The sequence below is a fragment of the Rhopalosiphum padi genome, chromosome 2, assembly GCF_020882245.1.
Source record: "Rhopalosiphum padi isolate XX-2018 chromosome 2, ASM2088224v1, whole genome shotgun sequence".
NCBI lineage: Eukaryota > Metazoa > Arthropoda > Insecta > Hemiptera > Aphididae > Rhopalosiphum > Rhopalosiphum padi.
The window spans coordinates 78,251,525-78,270,014 of NC_083598.1; the positions used below are offsets into that span (position 1 = coordinate 78,251,525).

General features: G+C 27.6%; 4 protein-coding genes and 1 long non-coding RNA gene across 6 annotated transcripts; 3 read left to right on the top strand and 2 right to left on the bottom strand.

Annotated features, from left to right (window-relative positions):
* Positions 1 to 4,125: 4,125 nt before the first annotated feature.
* LOC132919088 (uncharacterized) lies at positions 4,126 to 6,273 on the bottom strand. Its single transcript, XM_060980437.1, is given in 8 exon segments — positions 4,126 to 4,196; positions 4,341 to 4,486; positions 4,585 to 4,744; positions 4,818 to 5,002; positions 5,103 to 5,135; positions 5,138 to 5,270; positions 5,451 to 5,569; positions 6,246 to 6,273. Coding segments are annotated over 8 exon segments (810 nt in total). The 3' UTR covers positions 4,126 to 4,190.
* Positions 6,274 to 6,644: 371 nt separating this feature from the next.
* Positions 6,645 to 10,182, top strand: LOC132920605 (uncharacterized). Its single transcript, XR_009660751.1, has 4 exons — positions 6,645 to 7,198; positions 7,256 to 7,509; positions 7,575 to 7,900; positions 10,022 to 10,182. It is a non-coding gene; the product is annotated as an uncharacterized LOC132920605 (long non-coding RNA).
* Positions 10,183 to 10,697: 515 nt separating this feature from the next.
* On the bottom strand, positions 10,698 to 15,444 carry LOC132920600 (tRNA (uracil-5-)-methyltransferase homolog A-like). 2 transcript variants are annotated; one of them, XM_060983105.1, is made up of 10 exons: positions 15,182 to 15,444; positions 14,922 to 15,109; positions 14,660 to 14,830; positions 14,444 to 14,599; positions 13,993 to 14,203; positions 12,707 to 12,834; positions 12,357 to 12,613; positions 11,901 to 12,132; positions 11,596 to 11,794; positions 10,698 to 11,521 (listed from the first exon to the last, which is right to left on the bottom strand). In XM_060983105.1, exons 1-10 carry the CDS (start codon positions 15,297 to 15,299, stop codon positions 11,295 to 11,297), a joined length of 1,887 nt encoding a protein of 628 aa, XP_060839088.1. In that variant the 5' UTR covers positions 15,300 to 15,444; the 3' UTR covers positions 10,698 to 11,294. The 2 variants fall into 2 exon arrangements, with proteins under 2 accessions (XP_060839088.1, XP_060839087.1); XM_060983104.1 differs by having other exon boundaries at positions 14,922 to 15,444.
* A 902-nt stretch (positions 15,445 to 16,346) lies between these two features.
* Positions 16,347 to 17,162, top strand: LOC132919089 (uncharacterized). Its single transcript, XM_060980438.1, has one exon. The coding sequence runs from the start codon at positions 16,347 to 16,349 to the stop codon at positions 17,160 to 17,162; it is 816 nt and encodes a 271-aa protein (XP_060836421.1).
* Positions 17,163 to 17,478: 316 nt separating this feature from the next.
* LOC132920603 (uncharacterized) lies at positions 17,479 to 18,358 on the top strand. The gene is made up of 2 exons (XM_060983107.1): positions 17,479 to 17,916; positions 18,025 to 18,358. Exons 1-2 carry the CDS (start codon positions 17,835 to 17,837, stop codon positions 18,237 to 18,239), a joined length of 297 nt encoding a protein of 98 aa, XP_060839090.1. The 5' UTR covers positions 17,479 to 17,834; the 3' UTR covers positions 18,240 to 18,358.
* The last annotated feature ends 132 nt before the right edge of the window (positions 18,359 to 18,490 follow it).

An 18,490-nucleotide genomic window follows, 5' to 3' on the forward strand; every position in this document is an offset into this window, starting at 1 on the left:
ACAATTAAACTATTTATACTGACAGAAATGATATCTCACTTTCTAAGTTGTTGTTGTATTCAATTTCCAATTTGTAACTCGAATAAATACAAAGTTTCTAATGATCTATTATTATAAATGTTTAAAAATATTAAAAATACATAGGCACGATTTTTTTTTTTTATAATCATCTAAATTAAATTTGAATTTTAAATTTTGACAAAATTCATCATTATCATGAATATTTGCAAATTCTATTTTAGTTAAAAATTAATAAAAGTGGGTCTCATAAATAGTTAGTACTGTTTCCAAAAAATCTAAAGAATATATAAAATTGATGTACCTACCTATGGTGTTTTAAATTCAAATTTTGTCGTCCATTACTTTAAACAGTTAAAACTATGTGTAGGTAATTATTTAATACATTATGTATTTAATTATATTCGATGAAATTTAAAAAAAAATATATGTATATTAATTGTAAGTCATTATATTTATTTATACCTGTTTACACTGTTATAAAGTATAGTGAAATTGACTAATATGACAATAATAATATGGTATATGTATGGTATAAATATATATATATTGTTATAATACAATTAAATATTATAATATAATAAATTTAATATTTTCTACAAAAATTGTATGTTTTGTGATAGGGCGGCACGGGTTACAGGTATGGGCGGCAGCGATCCGAAGTCATAGGCTACCGGTATGGGCGGCAGCGATCCTAAGTCATGGGCTACCGGTATGAGTGGCTGCGATCGGACGGCACGGGCTACCGGTATGGGCGGCTGCGATCGGAAGGTATGGGCCATCGGTATGGGCGGCTGCGACCGGATGACTTGGATCGCGGGTATTTTTGTCGGCGCGTAGGTCGCACGGACAACGGGTATTGGCGACCACACGGCGTTCGCCAGCCGCGTCAATCTCTGCGAGACGTCCGTTTCCATCGCGTCATCCGAATTGTCCGCTATGATTTCCGCGGCGGTAGCGGACGACACGTCTGCCACCGCGATTTCCGCCGGTGACTGGCTCGAGGCTACGACCGGTTCCATCGACGAGATTTCAGCGATCCGCGAGTTGCAGTCACACTCGACAGCTTCTGCAGGCTGTCTGGATTGAGGAGGTAAAACATTTCCGTATGTCTGTGTCAATTCAATTAGTGTTTGTATTTCCCGATCAATGGTACCCATGAGTGCATCAGATATTTGTTTGGCCAAATCTAATCCGACCGAGTTCGTCACGAGCGTAAAACATAACAGGACAAAATTAACCAATGATGATTTGACCATGGTTCGTGATTCTATACTGTAAATTATATTCGTATTCCGTAATTGGGTTCTTCACCGCGCAGAAAACAAACTGAGAACTATATTGTACGAAACAATTAGGTAATAATAATAATATACTATTTCAAGTCCCATAGAAACACTGTGATGTTATATAATATTGTAAAATAATTGCAGTACCTAGGTTCTTATGAAATATACATTTTTAAAAATATTTTTTCGATCATATACCTTTTTTGTGGCAGCATACACGATAAAAATGCCAATGCGTTAGTTGCGTTGTATCGTTACAAATACGTGTCGATTTTTTAATACGTGAGTACGTGACTTTACAATACGGATCCGTACCCTTAGTCGGTGACAAATATTAATTATATTAAGGGCTCCCGTTTTCTGCTCGCGACAATCTGACCTTTTATTTATTTATTAATCTATTATAATATGTGTATGCTTGTTTGTTACAGTGATATGTCAGCATATATTATTACAATATGTCAATATCGATGTTTAAATTAAGTAGTTATAACTAATAAAAAAAAAACAAATCAAAAGTCGACACTAGATTGAAGTCAATACTATTATAATTACTGATTAACGTCGAGCTTTTATTATTTCATATTTGACATTAGTAAGATTGTTTAAAAGTTGAAAAAAAATTAAGAAATTCTAATGCATTTTATTCCTTAGAAAATAGTTGTCCTTTCATGTTTAATTGGTTACGGAGTAAGTAATTTTTTTATTTTCTCAGTGTAGGTTTTCTAAACACAAGTATAAACTAGCTACAGAACTTTTCAATAAATTAAGACAAACATATTGTATATAATAACATGTCCATCTATATGCATTATAAATGGTTTTATTAAATTTATCCTGATTGATAGAGAATTAATGTAGATCTTTCACTATCGCTCGCAATTTTGACAGTTATTTTGTTTCGTAATTTAAGTGAACACCGACAATGAATTTTGAACGATTCACATTTTTAAGAGGTAATAAAAGCAGGGATTTGTTGGTTCACGACAAACGATAATTTTTTTTGTTAATATTGGGTTGTCAATACCTTATTGTTTGACTTGTTTATAATATTATCAAAAAATATTTAAACCAATTTTTATTTTTTAGCAAATTAACTCAAAATACATTTTATATTGCTATTATCACTTTCTGTTTTGTTCAATAACAATATTGGTTGAAATTCAGATATTTTAAAACGCTATTTCTTAAATTAATAAATATTTAATAGCCATCTATATTCTATACCGATGGCCCATGCCTTCCGATCGCAACCGCCCATACCGGTAGCCCTTGCCGTCCGATCGCAGCCATCCATACCGATGGCCCATGCCTTCCGATCGCTGCCGCCCATACCAGTAGCCCGTGCCGTCCGATCACAGCCGCCCATACCGGTAGCCCATGACTTCCGACGCAGCCGCCCATACCGGTAGCCAGTGCCGTCCAATCGAAGCCATCCATACCGATGGCCCGTGACAGTGGCGACGTGAACTTTTTTTCCTTTAAATAGCAATTACCTTAAATAAGTACCCACTCAACAATATTTTCTCACATTTTAAATGATTTCTCAATAATATAATGTTAGGCACGCCTAATATTTATTTAGATATATGGGTGTTTCGTTGAATGTACTATAAAAAAAATAAAGAAAAGAAAAGAAATATATTGGCAAAAATATTTTTACCAAGAGTAGAGTATAGGTGATACTAATAACAACAAAAAACTTTGTAGAAAATACGATTCAAATTATAGTATTAACAGATAAATTAATTTAATTTAATAAATGTCTATGGTTTATTTAACATTATTTATGTTGGTATCAACATATTTTATTGTTGAATAATTTCATCAATACATATTAACAACATGGCTCATGTAGATTTAACAAAGTATTTGTTGTATTAATCGGGAGAATTGTTAGTTTTATTCTTATTGTAGATTTAACAATGTTTATGGTGTAGAAATGACAATTTCTTTGTCAACTCAGGAGTAACAAAGATATTAAATTGACCTGTTTTCATTATTTTTACCTACTTATTTTTTTCAGTGTAATATATTTATTATTTGTATAAACAAATTAGAAATGTAAAATTTTCTAATAAAATAAATCAATAAGTTAAATATTATCTTTTAAATTTATTCAAATAATATTGATGAAGTATATTATAAACTATTAACAAAATAATATTTAATATAATTAACATAAATATTAAAATATATGTATTATATGTAGGATCCTTCTACCACAATATTTATAAAAAATATTACATTAAGTATTATAAGTAATAAATAATAATTAATACAAAATATATACAAGTAATAAGATAATATTTAAAACAAGAATATAATAATAATAATAGTTTTTAAATTGATTCAAATACTGTTGCTTAAGTATACAAAATTATTAACTATTAACAAAATAATATTTAATATAAGGAACATAAATATTAAAATATAATATGTATTATATGTAAGAGCCTTCTACCACAATAGTTAAAAAAAATATTACATAAAATATTATACGTAATAAATAATAATTAATACAAAATATATACAAGTAATAAAACAAGAATAAAATAATAACAATTAAAAAAGATATAGAAATATGTAAAAACAGTACTTGAAATATATTTTATTTATTTAGTTCTGAAATAATTAGACTTAGAATTGGATGAGATTGGTCTGACTTAATATGGATATTATAAAAAATTGTTTGTATAAACAACCATAAAATATAAGATTCAACAGGGTATAACAAATTAAATGTATGAAACAATTTAAAAACTACATCCACTGCTCTCTGGATAGTTAAAACTTTGTACTTTATATCATCAAAGTATACAATAATATCTTTTGGTTCTAGTAATTGACCAATTACAACAATGAATGGTTGTATTGGGATACCTAAACCTGTGAAAAAATAGCAAACAAATTAAATTAAATTAACTATTTTTAATAACTTTTTAATAAGACACCTTATCTATTTACTTTAACTAATATCATTGATTATACATATTTACTAAATATAATCAATGTTAATACCAAAAAACAAACCTTTTTTTTAGCTATGACATCTTCAAACTGCGAAACTGTATCAACATTAATTAAAAACGATTGCTGTGAATCTCGAATTGAGTACTTTATGGTGGATTTTTGTCCTTTATCATTACGGGTTGATTTTTTTGCGATAGGAATAAATACTGCATGTAAAAGATGAAAAATACATGCAGCACGGCCATTTGAAAAATAATAAATAATTTTTAACATGTAGTATTTAATACTTATAGATAACCCTTACTTTTTAGTGGATTCTTTTCTAGAACTTCTTCAAGCAGTTTTAAACTTTGGGAATCTTTAATTTTTAATTTTAACAAATCTATAAGTTTAAATGATACATCTGAATAAATTGACATTAAGTTAGATGAATTTGGATACAGCATATTAAAATCAATATCAATCTAGAATAACAAAATAAAAATGTATATTATTAAATAATTAAAATATCTCTGTCCACTTTTCAATAATACTTACTAATTTATAACCAGCTGGAAGCTTATAGCTTGTCCAGTATTTTAATGTATCAGTGGTACTTTCACTATTTCTTAAATAATTTAATCTATATTTCACAGTTGCTCTCCAGATAATTTCAATTTCATTAAATGAGCAATTATCGTGTTTTAAACTATTTAAGTATTCATCAATATCAGTTTTTGAATCTATAAAAAAAAAAATAAACATACAGATATTATTTATTGTACTTACAGGATATTATTAGTTAGAAAAGTAAAAACAAATTTAATGCAACAAAATATTTACCAAAGTTTTTCAACTGACAAACATTACTATTTCATCATATTTTGAAAGTTTATGTTTCTTTGTTGCTTCGATTAGTCCACCATTCTTTAAATTTCTTATTACATTGTGATAATTTGCATATAATTTTCCTTTTGGTGCTTTTTTTCCATCACGCATAAAGTAATAATCCTAATAAAAATCATTTTTATCATTGTTTGCTAATTTACAAAATTTAATTATCACATTTAAGACAGGACTCGTTTCTATAATCTTTCACATATCAACTGATTTAATAATAGCTGCCAAAAATAAATTATTAAGCTTTGAATTGTTTTCTAATAATGGAAACGAATAATACACAGCACTAACAGCTTTAAATGTAGAATGAGATCCTAGCGGGTTGTTAATTTCAAGATCATCTATGAATAAAAAACATGGAAACACTATTTTATCAGAAAAATTCACTAATTTGGTTTTCCATAAATCACCTTGTATAAAAATTTTTAAAGAGTTAGATGAATTTAAATTATTTAAACGATCAAGTGATTAGCTGAAAATTATTTCCATGTTCAAAACATTTTTAAATTGGAATTTCATGGGCATTAATAGACCTTTTGTAACATGTTCATAATATATAACTTCTCCTTTATCATATACAGAAATTATTTCTCGATTTATAATTATCTGATTTAAATGATTAATGTACTGCTCTTCCATGAACCAGTTCATTAAACGGTATTCAGTACTACAGATGTGTTTGATATATCTAATGACAATTTTTTAAATGATGATAGTGGGTCATTAATGTTTTCCTTCACGAAACTGTCCAATAGCTCAGCTATAGGTTGAGTAATGAGTTCTACAATGCTTTTTTGAATATTCAAAACATCTTGAAACGTGATGTTATTCTTTACATGTAAACCGAGAACAAATTGTACAGCAGATTTATGGAGATCAGAAATTGCTGATTGATAATTAAAACTATTAAAAGTATCATTTTGTACAAATATTGAGGGTATATCAGATGTGGTACTAAGAGTATCAATACTTGTATTGTTAATTATAGGGTTTACAGGGTTTTGGGTAGGTAGAGAATCATTTGATGTTAACTTAATATGTTCGTTTTTAACATGCCTTTTAAATGAACTCAAGCTCTGAAATTACTGAAAGCATGACTCTTCACAACAATCATAAGAACTATCAGGGCCAAACGAATGAAATACTTTGAAATGGATAACTAATGACTGTAATTGTCTACATTCAGTTTTACATATTATGTAATAAATCATTATCAAAACTAAACTAAAATGCCTACATAAAAAAATTGTTCAAAAAATCTGTTTAATTTCTTTTACTGTACTTTTCTGGATTTACTAAATAATTAATTTATTAGATTATTTTATTAACGATAGCCAAAAAATAACGATCTTAAACTTCGGAAGTTAAAATAACTTAACTACACAAGTACTCAGCTATATTTAATATTTTAATGTAACATAATATTAATAATTAATACATACCTTCTATCTTCTAAGATGATACAACGCGGGAACGTATATAAAATATTAAAATCATTAAAATCGTAGACAAAACAGAGTTGACGATTAGCGGACGATAACGTGCTTAGCGTATGGAAAATGCCAAATGTGAAATGAAATCGTTATGTAAATGTAATTGTAATATTATGTTCTTATGTAGTTTTGTCTGCAGTCTGCAGGATGGGTCTTTGTGGCGGAGCGGTGGGAATGTAACGTATCTGCTTGGATATCATAATGGAAATACCCCAATAATATACAAAAACAATTTTAATCATATAATGTATTTTTTGTACATTTAAATTGAATATTTGATGAAATGACTTTATTGTTATTATTATTTTTATGAAATGATTTGTTTTTTCAATCATAGGCCATAGCGGTTAATTTTAGAACAATATTTATAGTAATTGATTAATGAAGTATAATTTGTTATAATTTATTACAATTTGTACAAATAACAAACATTTAGATTGTTAATTTAATAAATTATTGATGGAGTATACAATTAGTTCGTTAATTGTAAATTGTATAACTTAATTGTTATTTCAACACTATTCTTACAGAATAAACAAAATAGATGTTCGTTATTTAATTACAAAATTGATTTGTTCATTTTACCTAAGATATTTTTTTCAGTTCTTGGGGTTATATGTACAGTTTTCGGAGTACCGAATGAAATCTTATTATATCCAGTTTGCAGAATAACTACCAGTTTCACGCCTTTGCTCGGCGTCCGCAGCGCCAGCAATATCGGGAGTTAATTTCGGGAGTGACTACTGCCACGCTTCTTTTTCTGTCAACCGGAAAAGTCGTAACCCGTGGATTTTTGACGTCTTGTCGACGGAATCGACCGTCACGCCGGGCATCTGACACCGTCGGAATCCGTAATGGTAGACGTGTCCACGGTCAACGTAAATCTGACGGTAAAACTTAAAAATAAAATGTCTGTTTTGAGAAGTCGGTACACACAACCGATTATTCATCGATGAGATTTCGGCGATCCACCGCTATTCTCGAGAGCTCCTGTGCCGGTGGGCCGTGGGCGGTGTTATTGCCGACCACATGGACGTCGAGTTTTCGCACTCCTCGGGCTATCTGGAATGAGGAGACAAAACATTGCCGTATTTCTGTGCCAAATATATTACTGTTGTCTGTTTGTATTTCCTTGTCAATGGCCATGAGTACTTCGGATATTTGTTTGGTCAAATCTAATGCGACCGTATCTGTCACGAGCGTTCAACACAACAAGACAAAATTAACCAATAAGGAGAGTTGACTATGGTTCGAGATTCTAAGTATACTATAGTCTATGCATATAAATGTATAATTATTCTAATTGCTAAAGGGTTAATACCCGTTTATTATACATAATACGTCGTTAGAACTTTTCTCAAATCGACCCATTGAAATATCTGCAATTCAAACTGATTGTACCTACGAAGTTCACTGCTGAAGGTATTCACTAGTTGTTTTATAAAAATCCGAAGCAATTGATTTCACGTATCTAGTCTTCTTGATCTTGAACCTCCTTTTTTTTCGCAAGTCATTTTGGTAATTTTTTTTTGATGCTGATATCACAGCAATTATATAATATTATATAAGTCGTGACAATATAGTTATTATTTTCATATTTTAATATTGTATCGTTATCTATACAGATGCCATTCACGGGAATCCTGGAAAAAAAGAACAATTTTTAAAAATATTAAATATATTAATTGAATATGAAAATTAAAAATGATCACTTACCTACTATATACGCACACATTTACATTACCCGTATGCACATACGTAGAAATTATCTACATTGAACTCCTTAAAAACAGACGGTAGGTATCTAATTTGCTCAAATATAATATATTTAAAAATATAAAAAATGTATCTTTCATTCTTTTTCTTTATATTTTATATCGAGGTAGTATATTCATAAACGATAAACCTAATATATTTTTACATAATATTAAATACAATATATTAATTTAGTAATAAGTATAATATAGATTATAGACTATAGAGTAAAATACATTTTTATAACAACAATGTACATTTTAATATAATTATTTTAGAGTTTTTTTATGACCAATTGAACCAATTTTACCGACAACATGCAAAATGTTTTTATATTATATATTTATTTATTACGCTTGTAAAATTATAATATGATACTTTCATTAATTGATAAATACGTAATTAATAATAATAATTTGATACCTATCTACAAATTTTTTGAGGGGATAATTATTTTAATACAATTTTTATGTGTGTACATGTGGGTCGTATAAATGTGTGTAAGTAATCATTTTTTAATTTTCATAATCAATTAATATATTTAACATTTTTAAAAATTGTTCTTTTTTCCTTGGTCTTTTTTACCGATTATCCAAATGATCATTACCGTCAAACGACAAAACACACACCACACACGCACATAAAATAAATAAGATATAATAGAAATGATACTTCGTCAACAAAAATTGTTTTTCGTTATTTTTTTTATTCATCATTTGAAAACGGGACGTATGGCCTCCTTATTGTTAATACAGTAAGTTCCGCTTAATGTGAATAATGTGATCACATTGGTTCAGATCATTTTGATTCTATTAACCGGTTGATTCCATAAAACATTTTTTTTTTATTGATGAGTTTTTTAAGTGTATTTTTAAAGTTTAAAATTAGATTAAAACAAAATAAAGTAAAAAAAACTATATATTTTTTATTGTACTTGAGAAACTATACTAATTTCATTTTCATATTAGCCTGAAATTAAAATCCCTATTCAGTTAATATAATATATACATGATTTTTAATTATTTATAAATAAATAAATAATAATGTATATTGTACCTACTACCTATAACTTTTGGAACAACTGAAAAGTATCGTTTTCAACATTTTGAATAGCTCCTTTTAACATTTTCAAAATAATATTCTTGTTTCTTTTTAGTGAACGTTTGAAATACCATTAAAACGATAAAATATTCTTAAAAATGATTCAATTATCCGGTACTTAGTGATTCTAATAAAAGATTAATTTAACATTAGTAACCAGTACTTGACCTGGAAAAAAAGTAGTAGAGGTACTCTATAGCTACTTTAAAAAAGTAGCGTCCCTATCATTTTAATATAACTCACATAACCATGAGGGTTCACTCTAGGAAGAAGGGGTACGCTATTGTATTCAAAAAATTAGTCAAGGTACTCGTCCACCTGTGTCCCCCCCCCCCACAAATCAAGCACTGTTAGTAACATATAAACAGTTGATTCACTTGATTCTATAAACCAGTGATCACATTAAGCGGAACTCACTGACTGTAATATAAAATGTTTGTGTATATCAGTGTTTAGACATAGGTACCTACGGTATACCTACTAATATAATGTTTTTGGGTTCTTTGGTCACAGCGGATACAAAACTCGAAAGCGGGACATATGGTCACGTTATCGATGAACAGATTATGGACGGCCGAAAAAACACAGCTTCAAGTGTCAGTTTTAAAAGCAGTGGTGTTTACAAAAGTTAACTTTAAAATGTCTTGTCCAGAATTTTACTCATTCCTGAAGTCATCACCAAACTTATTAAAAGCAAATTAGTTCAAACAAAAAATATACTAGTATTTAATTTTGTAATTATTAAATGAAAACATTTTGTTTATAATAAAAATAAGTTACTTACCTAATAAGTGTAATAAATTTATTTAATTGTTTGTCCTTTAAAAACAATATACTACATAACTTTATTCATAATATTATTGAATTAAAAATATTTGTTTATAACAAACAGTTATGATCTTTTTTTTTTCTCATTTTGGCTAAAAAAATATGTCACTTTAATAATACTATACAAAATAACAAAAAAAAAAAAAAATACAAATACAACATATATAAATGAAAAAATGTATAAATAAATTAGCGTATAATTTGTATTATTTTTTTTTGATTTGACTAATTTTTTAAAGTTTGATAGAAATTGTATAATACCAATTCTCAGCAAAGAATGTGTATCAGTGAAATGAATCTTTTCTGAACACAGCATAATACACTAAGATAAATAGAATCATAATATTATCAAGTACAAAAATATGAAACATCAATTTTATTTTTTCAATATCAGAACTACAAAAAAAGTCAATCAAGTTTGAAAAACACAAAAATAATAGATTTTGAAACAATAAAAACATTTTTCGAATTAGTGATATCAAAAAAATAAAATGACATTTCACAGATTACGTTCTCAACTATATTTTATATTAGTTTTGAGTGTTAACTATCACTGCAGTCTGAGTGATACTAATCCACGCAACACAGTTTTTGCTATATTTTTACATTTGTAAGACGAAGATAACACAATATGCGGGTTTATTATTCTTTTAAAGACCTCAGCCTGTTTTTAAAAAAACTGTGTTATAATATAATATTAATAAGGTATTATACAAACTAATTTTTTTGATTTTTAAAAAGGTTCTAAGTTAAAAAAATTTAACAAAACTAATATATTTTATTTTCATATTTCTATAAAAATAATAAAATTATAAAATTATTAATCAAGAAAAAAATTTCATTAGTCAAAATTACCAGTAGACAGTTGAATAATATAATTAAATAGAAGGGCTAAATTTCTAAACATTTATTTTTTTTATAAAGTAATTATAATTGACTTTTAGCCCACCAAAAAAATTTAATTTTCAAGTCGTTCAAAATACACTATTAATTCACAATGTGGTGTTTGTGGAAACATATCAACAGGAACAGCTTTCACTGGTACAAATGGAGCACCTTGTTTGGTTTTAGATTCAGCCATAGACAATGATAAAAAGTTTTGCATAGCACCTTTAGGGTTACACGACATATATACTAATCGTTTCAAATGTGTCATCCTTCGTAGAAGCAAAATTGCTTTGTTATCTATAATGCATTAAGTTGAATGAGTAATTTAATAGTTTGTTATCAACAAAATATGAAGCTAGTGGCTTGCTTACGTAATCCTGCTCTGGGTGGATCAACTATTGCAACTACATCATTAGCGTTCTCTGGGTTCTGAAATTCACGTTTATTCATTACTTCTTCAGCTTTTCCAGCAAAGAATATTGCATTTGTGATACCATTTTCAGTGGCATTTAATTTTGCCATATTAACTGCTTCTTCTTGAATTTCTACACCAATTACTTGAGCACAATCCTTAAAAAATTAAAAATGATATATGTTTAATTTGGTTAATATTTTAATAAATTCTTATTTATTCAACTGTATAATATAAGAAACACGAGTAAAAATTTTATATTACCTTAGCTATAGATAGACCTATTGTACCAGAACCACAACAAACATCTAAAACTGTAGTTTGTAAATTAATAGAAGCTAGATCTTTAGCAGCATCAAACAATATTTCAGAAGCAGCTGTGTTAATTTGAAAAAACGATTCAGGTGAAATTCTCAACTTAAGACCTTTCACTTCTTCGATGATATATCCTTGTCCATGTAACAATTCTAAGGGAAATGAATTTCCTTCCCCAGCACTAAAAAATATTTCATAATAAATTATAAAAATGATCTTAAATTATAAATATTATGTTGTAAATCAGAGATATTTCTCTAAAATATTTAGAATGAGCTGATTAAAATTTAAATATTATATTTATAATTAATTTTTAGCTTGAAAGGTATAACAGTACTTTTAGAAAGGAGTTATTTCTAATGTTAACTTATGAATTTGAGTCAGAAGTAAATACTTATTTCTTACGCTCTTTTTTTTGCCTTTTGGAAGTAAAGAGAATCCACTTTACAATCTATTCCAGCCCCTTCAGTAAAATAATTGAGGATTAATTGTTTTAAAGAGTTTATGGCAGAGTCCTCCATGTTTTCTGTGTGAACTACACAAATTAACATCAATTGTCCAGTTTTTAGACTCAGTCTTACAGTTAACTGACGCCAATGACCTGTATAATTTTCAGGATCAAATACAGGAACTTTAGAAGATCTGACTAAATCTTGAAAACACTAAATAATAAAAGTATTAAAAATTTGACCTTATTCCTATGTCTACTAAATAAAAATGAAAAATAAAAGAAGACAATTAAGATAAAAACTTACTTTAACAACATTTTTCATACGTTGAGGTACATTTAAAATATTATCAATAGGAGCAACACTAGTTTTTCCCTGGTTATATGCACCAACGCGAAAACCAACAATTGGTTCTTTATTTTCTACATCCATACCTAAAATGACAATATATTATATATAAATATTATTAAATAAATGATAATACAAAAATGGTTAATATTCACTATTTATAAAATTTATAGAATAGATAATATATTGCCAGTATTTAAACCAATTTAAAAAAAAACTGTTAAACATCAAAATGATTTAAGAGCATAGTTGAAAATTACTATTAATTAATAATTTAAACATGTTTTTATGTCAATTTTCTTGAACTAATTTATTTAAAAATAACTATTAAACATTTTTTTACTAGACGTTAATTATATTTATATAATTAATATATATTTTGTTGCATAGACTTGGGATACAAATCATTTTTGATATCATAATACAAATGTAGTTCAGAACACAGGACCAGAGAACTTGTACATCTATGTCAACATTAAGAGGATGCTCATGTTATACCTCTAAATATTGCTTTGTCTTACAGACACATAATATAGAAATCCATTTAACTCTGTTATGTTTCATATTAGTGTGAATTGACCAAAACGTCCAAAACAAACAATGCTCATAATTCACTTAAAAATAAAATATAAAATAAACCTATGCAATTTACTAGTGAATATTATTTATTTTTTTATTTGATTACAAATCAATTAACTTTTATATTAAACATAAAAGAATTAAATAGATTATTGAGAACGTACAATTTTCTGTTATGTACTCGGAAGACAGAGAAAACACGCCATGTACTCTTAATACAAAATATCGGTATGTTTTTTTATTCAGTTTTAAAACAATAAACAATCATTATTAAAAACTTTATAGTTTAGTTTAACAGTTGTTTGTCTTAATTTATTCTACACTTTTTTAGAGTTCTTAATTTTATCTAGAAAAACTACAAAGAAAATCAAAAATTACTTTCTCAATGAATCAACTACATATTACATAGAATATTTAATTATTAATAGGACAATATATAGTTAACTATTATTCTTATCTAATAAAAAAAATAAAACAACTAATTTATATTTATTACTTAACTCAAAATATTAATTTCCTAGTTAAATATTATTTTAATATTATTAATAATTAATAATAATATTATTTGGAACTGAAACACATAATTATATTACATTTATGGTTAGTCTTATTTATATAAATATATTTGACTAAAATCTTATTTTATAGTATACCAAATACTTTACCTATAGTAAATTCACATTTATTTCTATAACCAACACATTTCTCTGAATCATTTTTAAGACTTTGTATTTCCAAAAGTTCACATGGAAGACCATTATTTACATTTTGCTGTTTTTTTAACCAATCAAGTATACCTTGACCACACTTAATTCGTTTCAACCGTCTACTATAATCCATAAGAACATTTTTAATTGAATTAGTTTTTTGGATTAACTGAAACCAATAAAAATATATTAGATTATATTGATAAAGTTATACAAAATTAAGAAATATAATTAAACTTATCCTTTTTAATTTTTACTCTAATAATTAACAAACAAAATTATTTAAAACAAATGAATGATTTTGTTAAAAAATCAACAATTATATCATTTTTTTTTTTACAAATTTATATTTTATAACATTAAATTCGTTATTTTTCAAATTAAATGTAGGTACATTATCATCACTTACTTGCTCTTCATAAGATATGTTATATAAAGGTGTCACAGAACTTATCATCTGTTGTTCTGCGCCAATATTATCCAATTTAATTTTCTTTACCTCTGAACAATCATCAAATTGTTCATTGCGTTTTTTTACTAATGGATCAGGTACAGCTTTGGCATTCTAAAATGTTTTAAAATTAATAAAAATAAATTAAAAATTACGCTTGTATAGAATACTTACACTAGCATCTAATTTTGTGTTTTTCCAATTATATCCATTTAAAACACTCAGAGCTGAATTTTTGTCTTCTTCAGAACGAAAACACATATAGAGCCACTTTCCATTACGGTTAGGGGTTTTAACTTTGGAGCAATTTAATTCCAACTTAACATTGATCAATTTCTTGAACTCCTGAAAATGTTTTAAAAATAAAATACATTTTTATATTCAAATTTTGATCTTTAATATTCATATTTCATGAATTAGGTTTTATAGTATTTACGGCAATTCCATAATGTTTTGGAAGGTTTCTTATTTCTATTTTGTACTTTTCAGAAGTAAAATCATCCCGATCTAAATAAGCAAAAGGATCTTCTTTTACGACTGATTCAGATTTATTTTCTTTTTCTTCTGGATCTATTTCTCTGTCTTTATCCTCAGATTTTATTTGAATTTCTTCGGTTCCCAATTCTGAAAGACATTCTTTTTTAACTAATTCTAGTTCATTCCTGTTTTCTTCACATTTTATTTGAATTTCTTTACCTACTGATTCCGTTTGATTTTCTTTTTTTACCGGTAAGACTTCATTTACTTTTTCCTCAGATTGTATTTGAATTTCCTTGGTCTCTGAATCTAAATGATTATCAACATGCACTTCCATTGTGTTAATAGTAAATTATATTTTATAAAAATGTAATGAGTGCCAAATTTTCGAAATTAATACAAATATCAATTAGGTTTTAAACTTTTAAAAATCGAATTCTATTTAAATATTGAAATATTTAATTTAATAAATTCAAATTGAAATTTTATAACCAAACATTAAAAATTATCGTTATCACTATAAATTAAATTGATAATAATTCACGTGTTTTTGTTGTGATCTGTATGTTTATAGCACAGACTTCTATATCTATATTACACTAGATAAGGAACAACTATATTATAAATTATATTCAAGGTATATAATATATCCACCTTGTCTATATTATTTATATTGCTATTGCCTATTATAGTGAAGCCTTTCGTGTATGTGATTGTGATTGCTATCATTTGAGTTTTGAGTTGAATTGGTTTTTTTTTTGTGCCTGTTTTAATTTTGTACACTATTTATTTTTATTTATTTGTTTCTTTTTGTTTTTTGAAATTTGTTTTTTCGAAATGTCGTTTCGTCCCGATGAACAATTTGAACCCCAAGCAAAAAACACAATATACAGCGTGTATAAATTTTTTAAAGACCTATCCACGCACGAAGATAAGCCGGCATTGGCAGCTTATTGTCGACAATCTCAGGAGAGGACGGCTGAGACTTGTGGGGTAAGTCTGAAAACTGTAAAGCAAATATGTAATGAAAATAAAATTACTGAAAATCAAGCAAAAGCGTTAAATCCGGGAAGTTCCAATAACCTTAAATTTCAATCACCAACAAATAATCACAATCGCGAGAAATTCGTCACTGAATTGGTCGATTTTGACAATGAAATGGTCAGAAGAGTTGTTCATGACTTTTATGACAAGGGCGAATTTCCAACGAGTTCTAAAATATTAGCGGCATTGCGCGAAATAGTAAATTACCAGGGGTCGAAATCGTCGTTGAAAATAATTTTAAAAACAACTAAATTTTAAGTACAAAAAATGCTACGACGGTCGCAAATTTTTAATGGAACGATTGGATACCGCAGCTGCGCGCGATAAATTTCTTAGAAAAATGAACGAATTTCGTGGGAACGGTGATACCGGCCCGGTAGTCTACATAGGCGAAACGTGTGTTAATCTAAATTATACTGCAAGTGGCTGTAAGAGAAGTTTAAAAGTATCTTCGGGCAAAGACAGTCGCCTCATCGTTTGCCACGCCGGATCTCCTTCATTTGGATTCATCAAAGAATCAAAACTTATTTTTCGATGCGATTCCAGTAATAAAGATTGTTGTACTCAAATAAATGCGACAATTTTTGAAGATTGGTTTTCGCAAATGTTACATCACTTAGAAGAGCCGAGTATTATTGTGATGAATAACGTATCGCATCATTCTTCGTTAGTCAAGAACTATCCGAAAATCAATAGTAAAAAAACAGATGTTCAACAGTGGTTACGAGAGAAAAATGTAGAATTTTCTCCTCTAGAATCGCTTGCCGAGTTACGGGAAAAAATGAAAAGCACAATACCGCGCGGAAAAAAGTATAAACTTGATGAACTAACATTCCAAATGGGTCACGAAGTAGTAAGGCTTCCCCCTACCACTGTAAGTACAATCCAACAGAACTCATTTTGGCACAAGTTAAAAGCAAAGTGGCCGAAAAAAAATCGTACTTTCAAAATTGGGGATGTCGAAGCACTTGTGCATAAAGAAATCGATGCAGTAACTCTGGACTATTGGGCCAAACATGGAGAAGATTGCGTTAAAATTCAGGAGGAAGATTTCCTTAGAGCGGGATTAAGGGATGAAATATTAAAACCAATAATATTGACCTTTAATTCAGATGAAAGCAGTTCAAGCGAAGACGAAGACGACGATGAGAATTGAGTACTACTAAATTATTTCATTCGGAAAAATATGTTTTTTTTTTTTGTAAATATTTTAATAACAGTTGTAAGTTTTATAAGTTTTATTAATTATTTAGTTTTTGAATGTTCCTGCATGTACCTATAATTGCGTAAAAAAATCAAAATATTCGTATTATTCATTTAATTTTAAATAATAAATAAATAATGAAATTAAATTACAGAAATATTTAGTATTTTAGTGTTTAGTCTTTGTAACGACTTCGAACTCGCGCGCTTTTTGAATTATTTTACGCAGGAAAGTTGTCATAGAAGCCCTATGGGAAATCTGCCACCGGGTGCGTGGCGGTCACCCGCTATAGTTTATAATCTAAGACCGTGGTTTCGCTGTACCACAGAACAATAATAATAATAATAATATTATCCGTTGTACAACATTACATTATTGTTATCACTATAAATTAAAATTGATAACAATTCACGTGTTTTTGTTGCTCAAGAAAAAGACAAGTCCGTGCTTACTATTGTAACTCTATAGTGCTATAAATTTCAATGCACGATTTGAGATAATCATAATCGTGATGACTTATTGATATCTTTAAAAATCTGAAAAATTCAAGTGTTTAATTTTTACTACAAAAATAACATTTTATTAAAAAGTTAATAATTATTAGTGTTGGTTGTTCTATTCATTATGCCACAAGGGAAATTCAAAAATAAATCACAAGTTTCTTTTTCAAAGAAAAAGAAGAACGAACCAAATAAAAGTAGAAAAGGTAATTTTTTTTCTTAACTATTTCATTAATAATTATTATTATTCTACATATTATATTTTTGTGTACTAAGTTGTATTCCTTTATAATTGTATGCATTTTACTGTATAGCATGTCCAATGCCTTCAAAAAAACACAAATATGAAGAAGGTCAGCGGATTAAACGTATGATAAGTAAAAATGTAAACAAAATGGCTGAAGATGATTTAAGATCATTGGCTATGGATAACAAGAAAGTGTTTCTTTCGAAAAAGAAGAAACAAGTTGCACAAACAGTTAAAGCTCCAGACCCTAAACCTAAACAAATCAAAGTTACCCAAAAATAAATTTCATATATTTTAATATTATTATACAAAATATATAAAAAAATTTGTAAAACACATAATTTAATTTTCATTGTACTATTGAATAATAAAGTACAATATTTAAAATTGATAAAAAATAACGTGTGGTTTTATTCGTTTTTTTATTTTTGATTAACATACCTAGTTTATAGTTAACACTGAGTATTGAATAATTAATAATCTTATAAACACACAAATACACAATAGATATTTTATTTAATATCAAGTTCTAA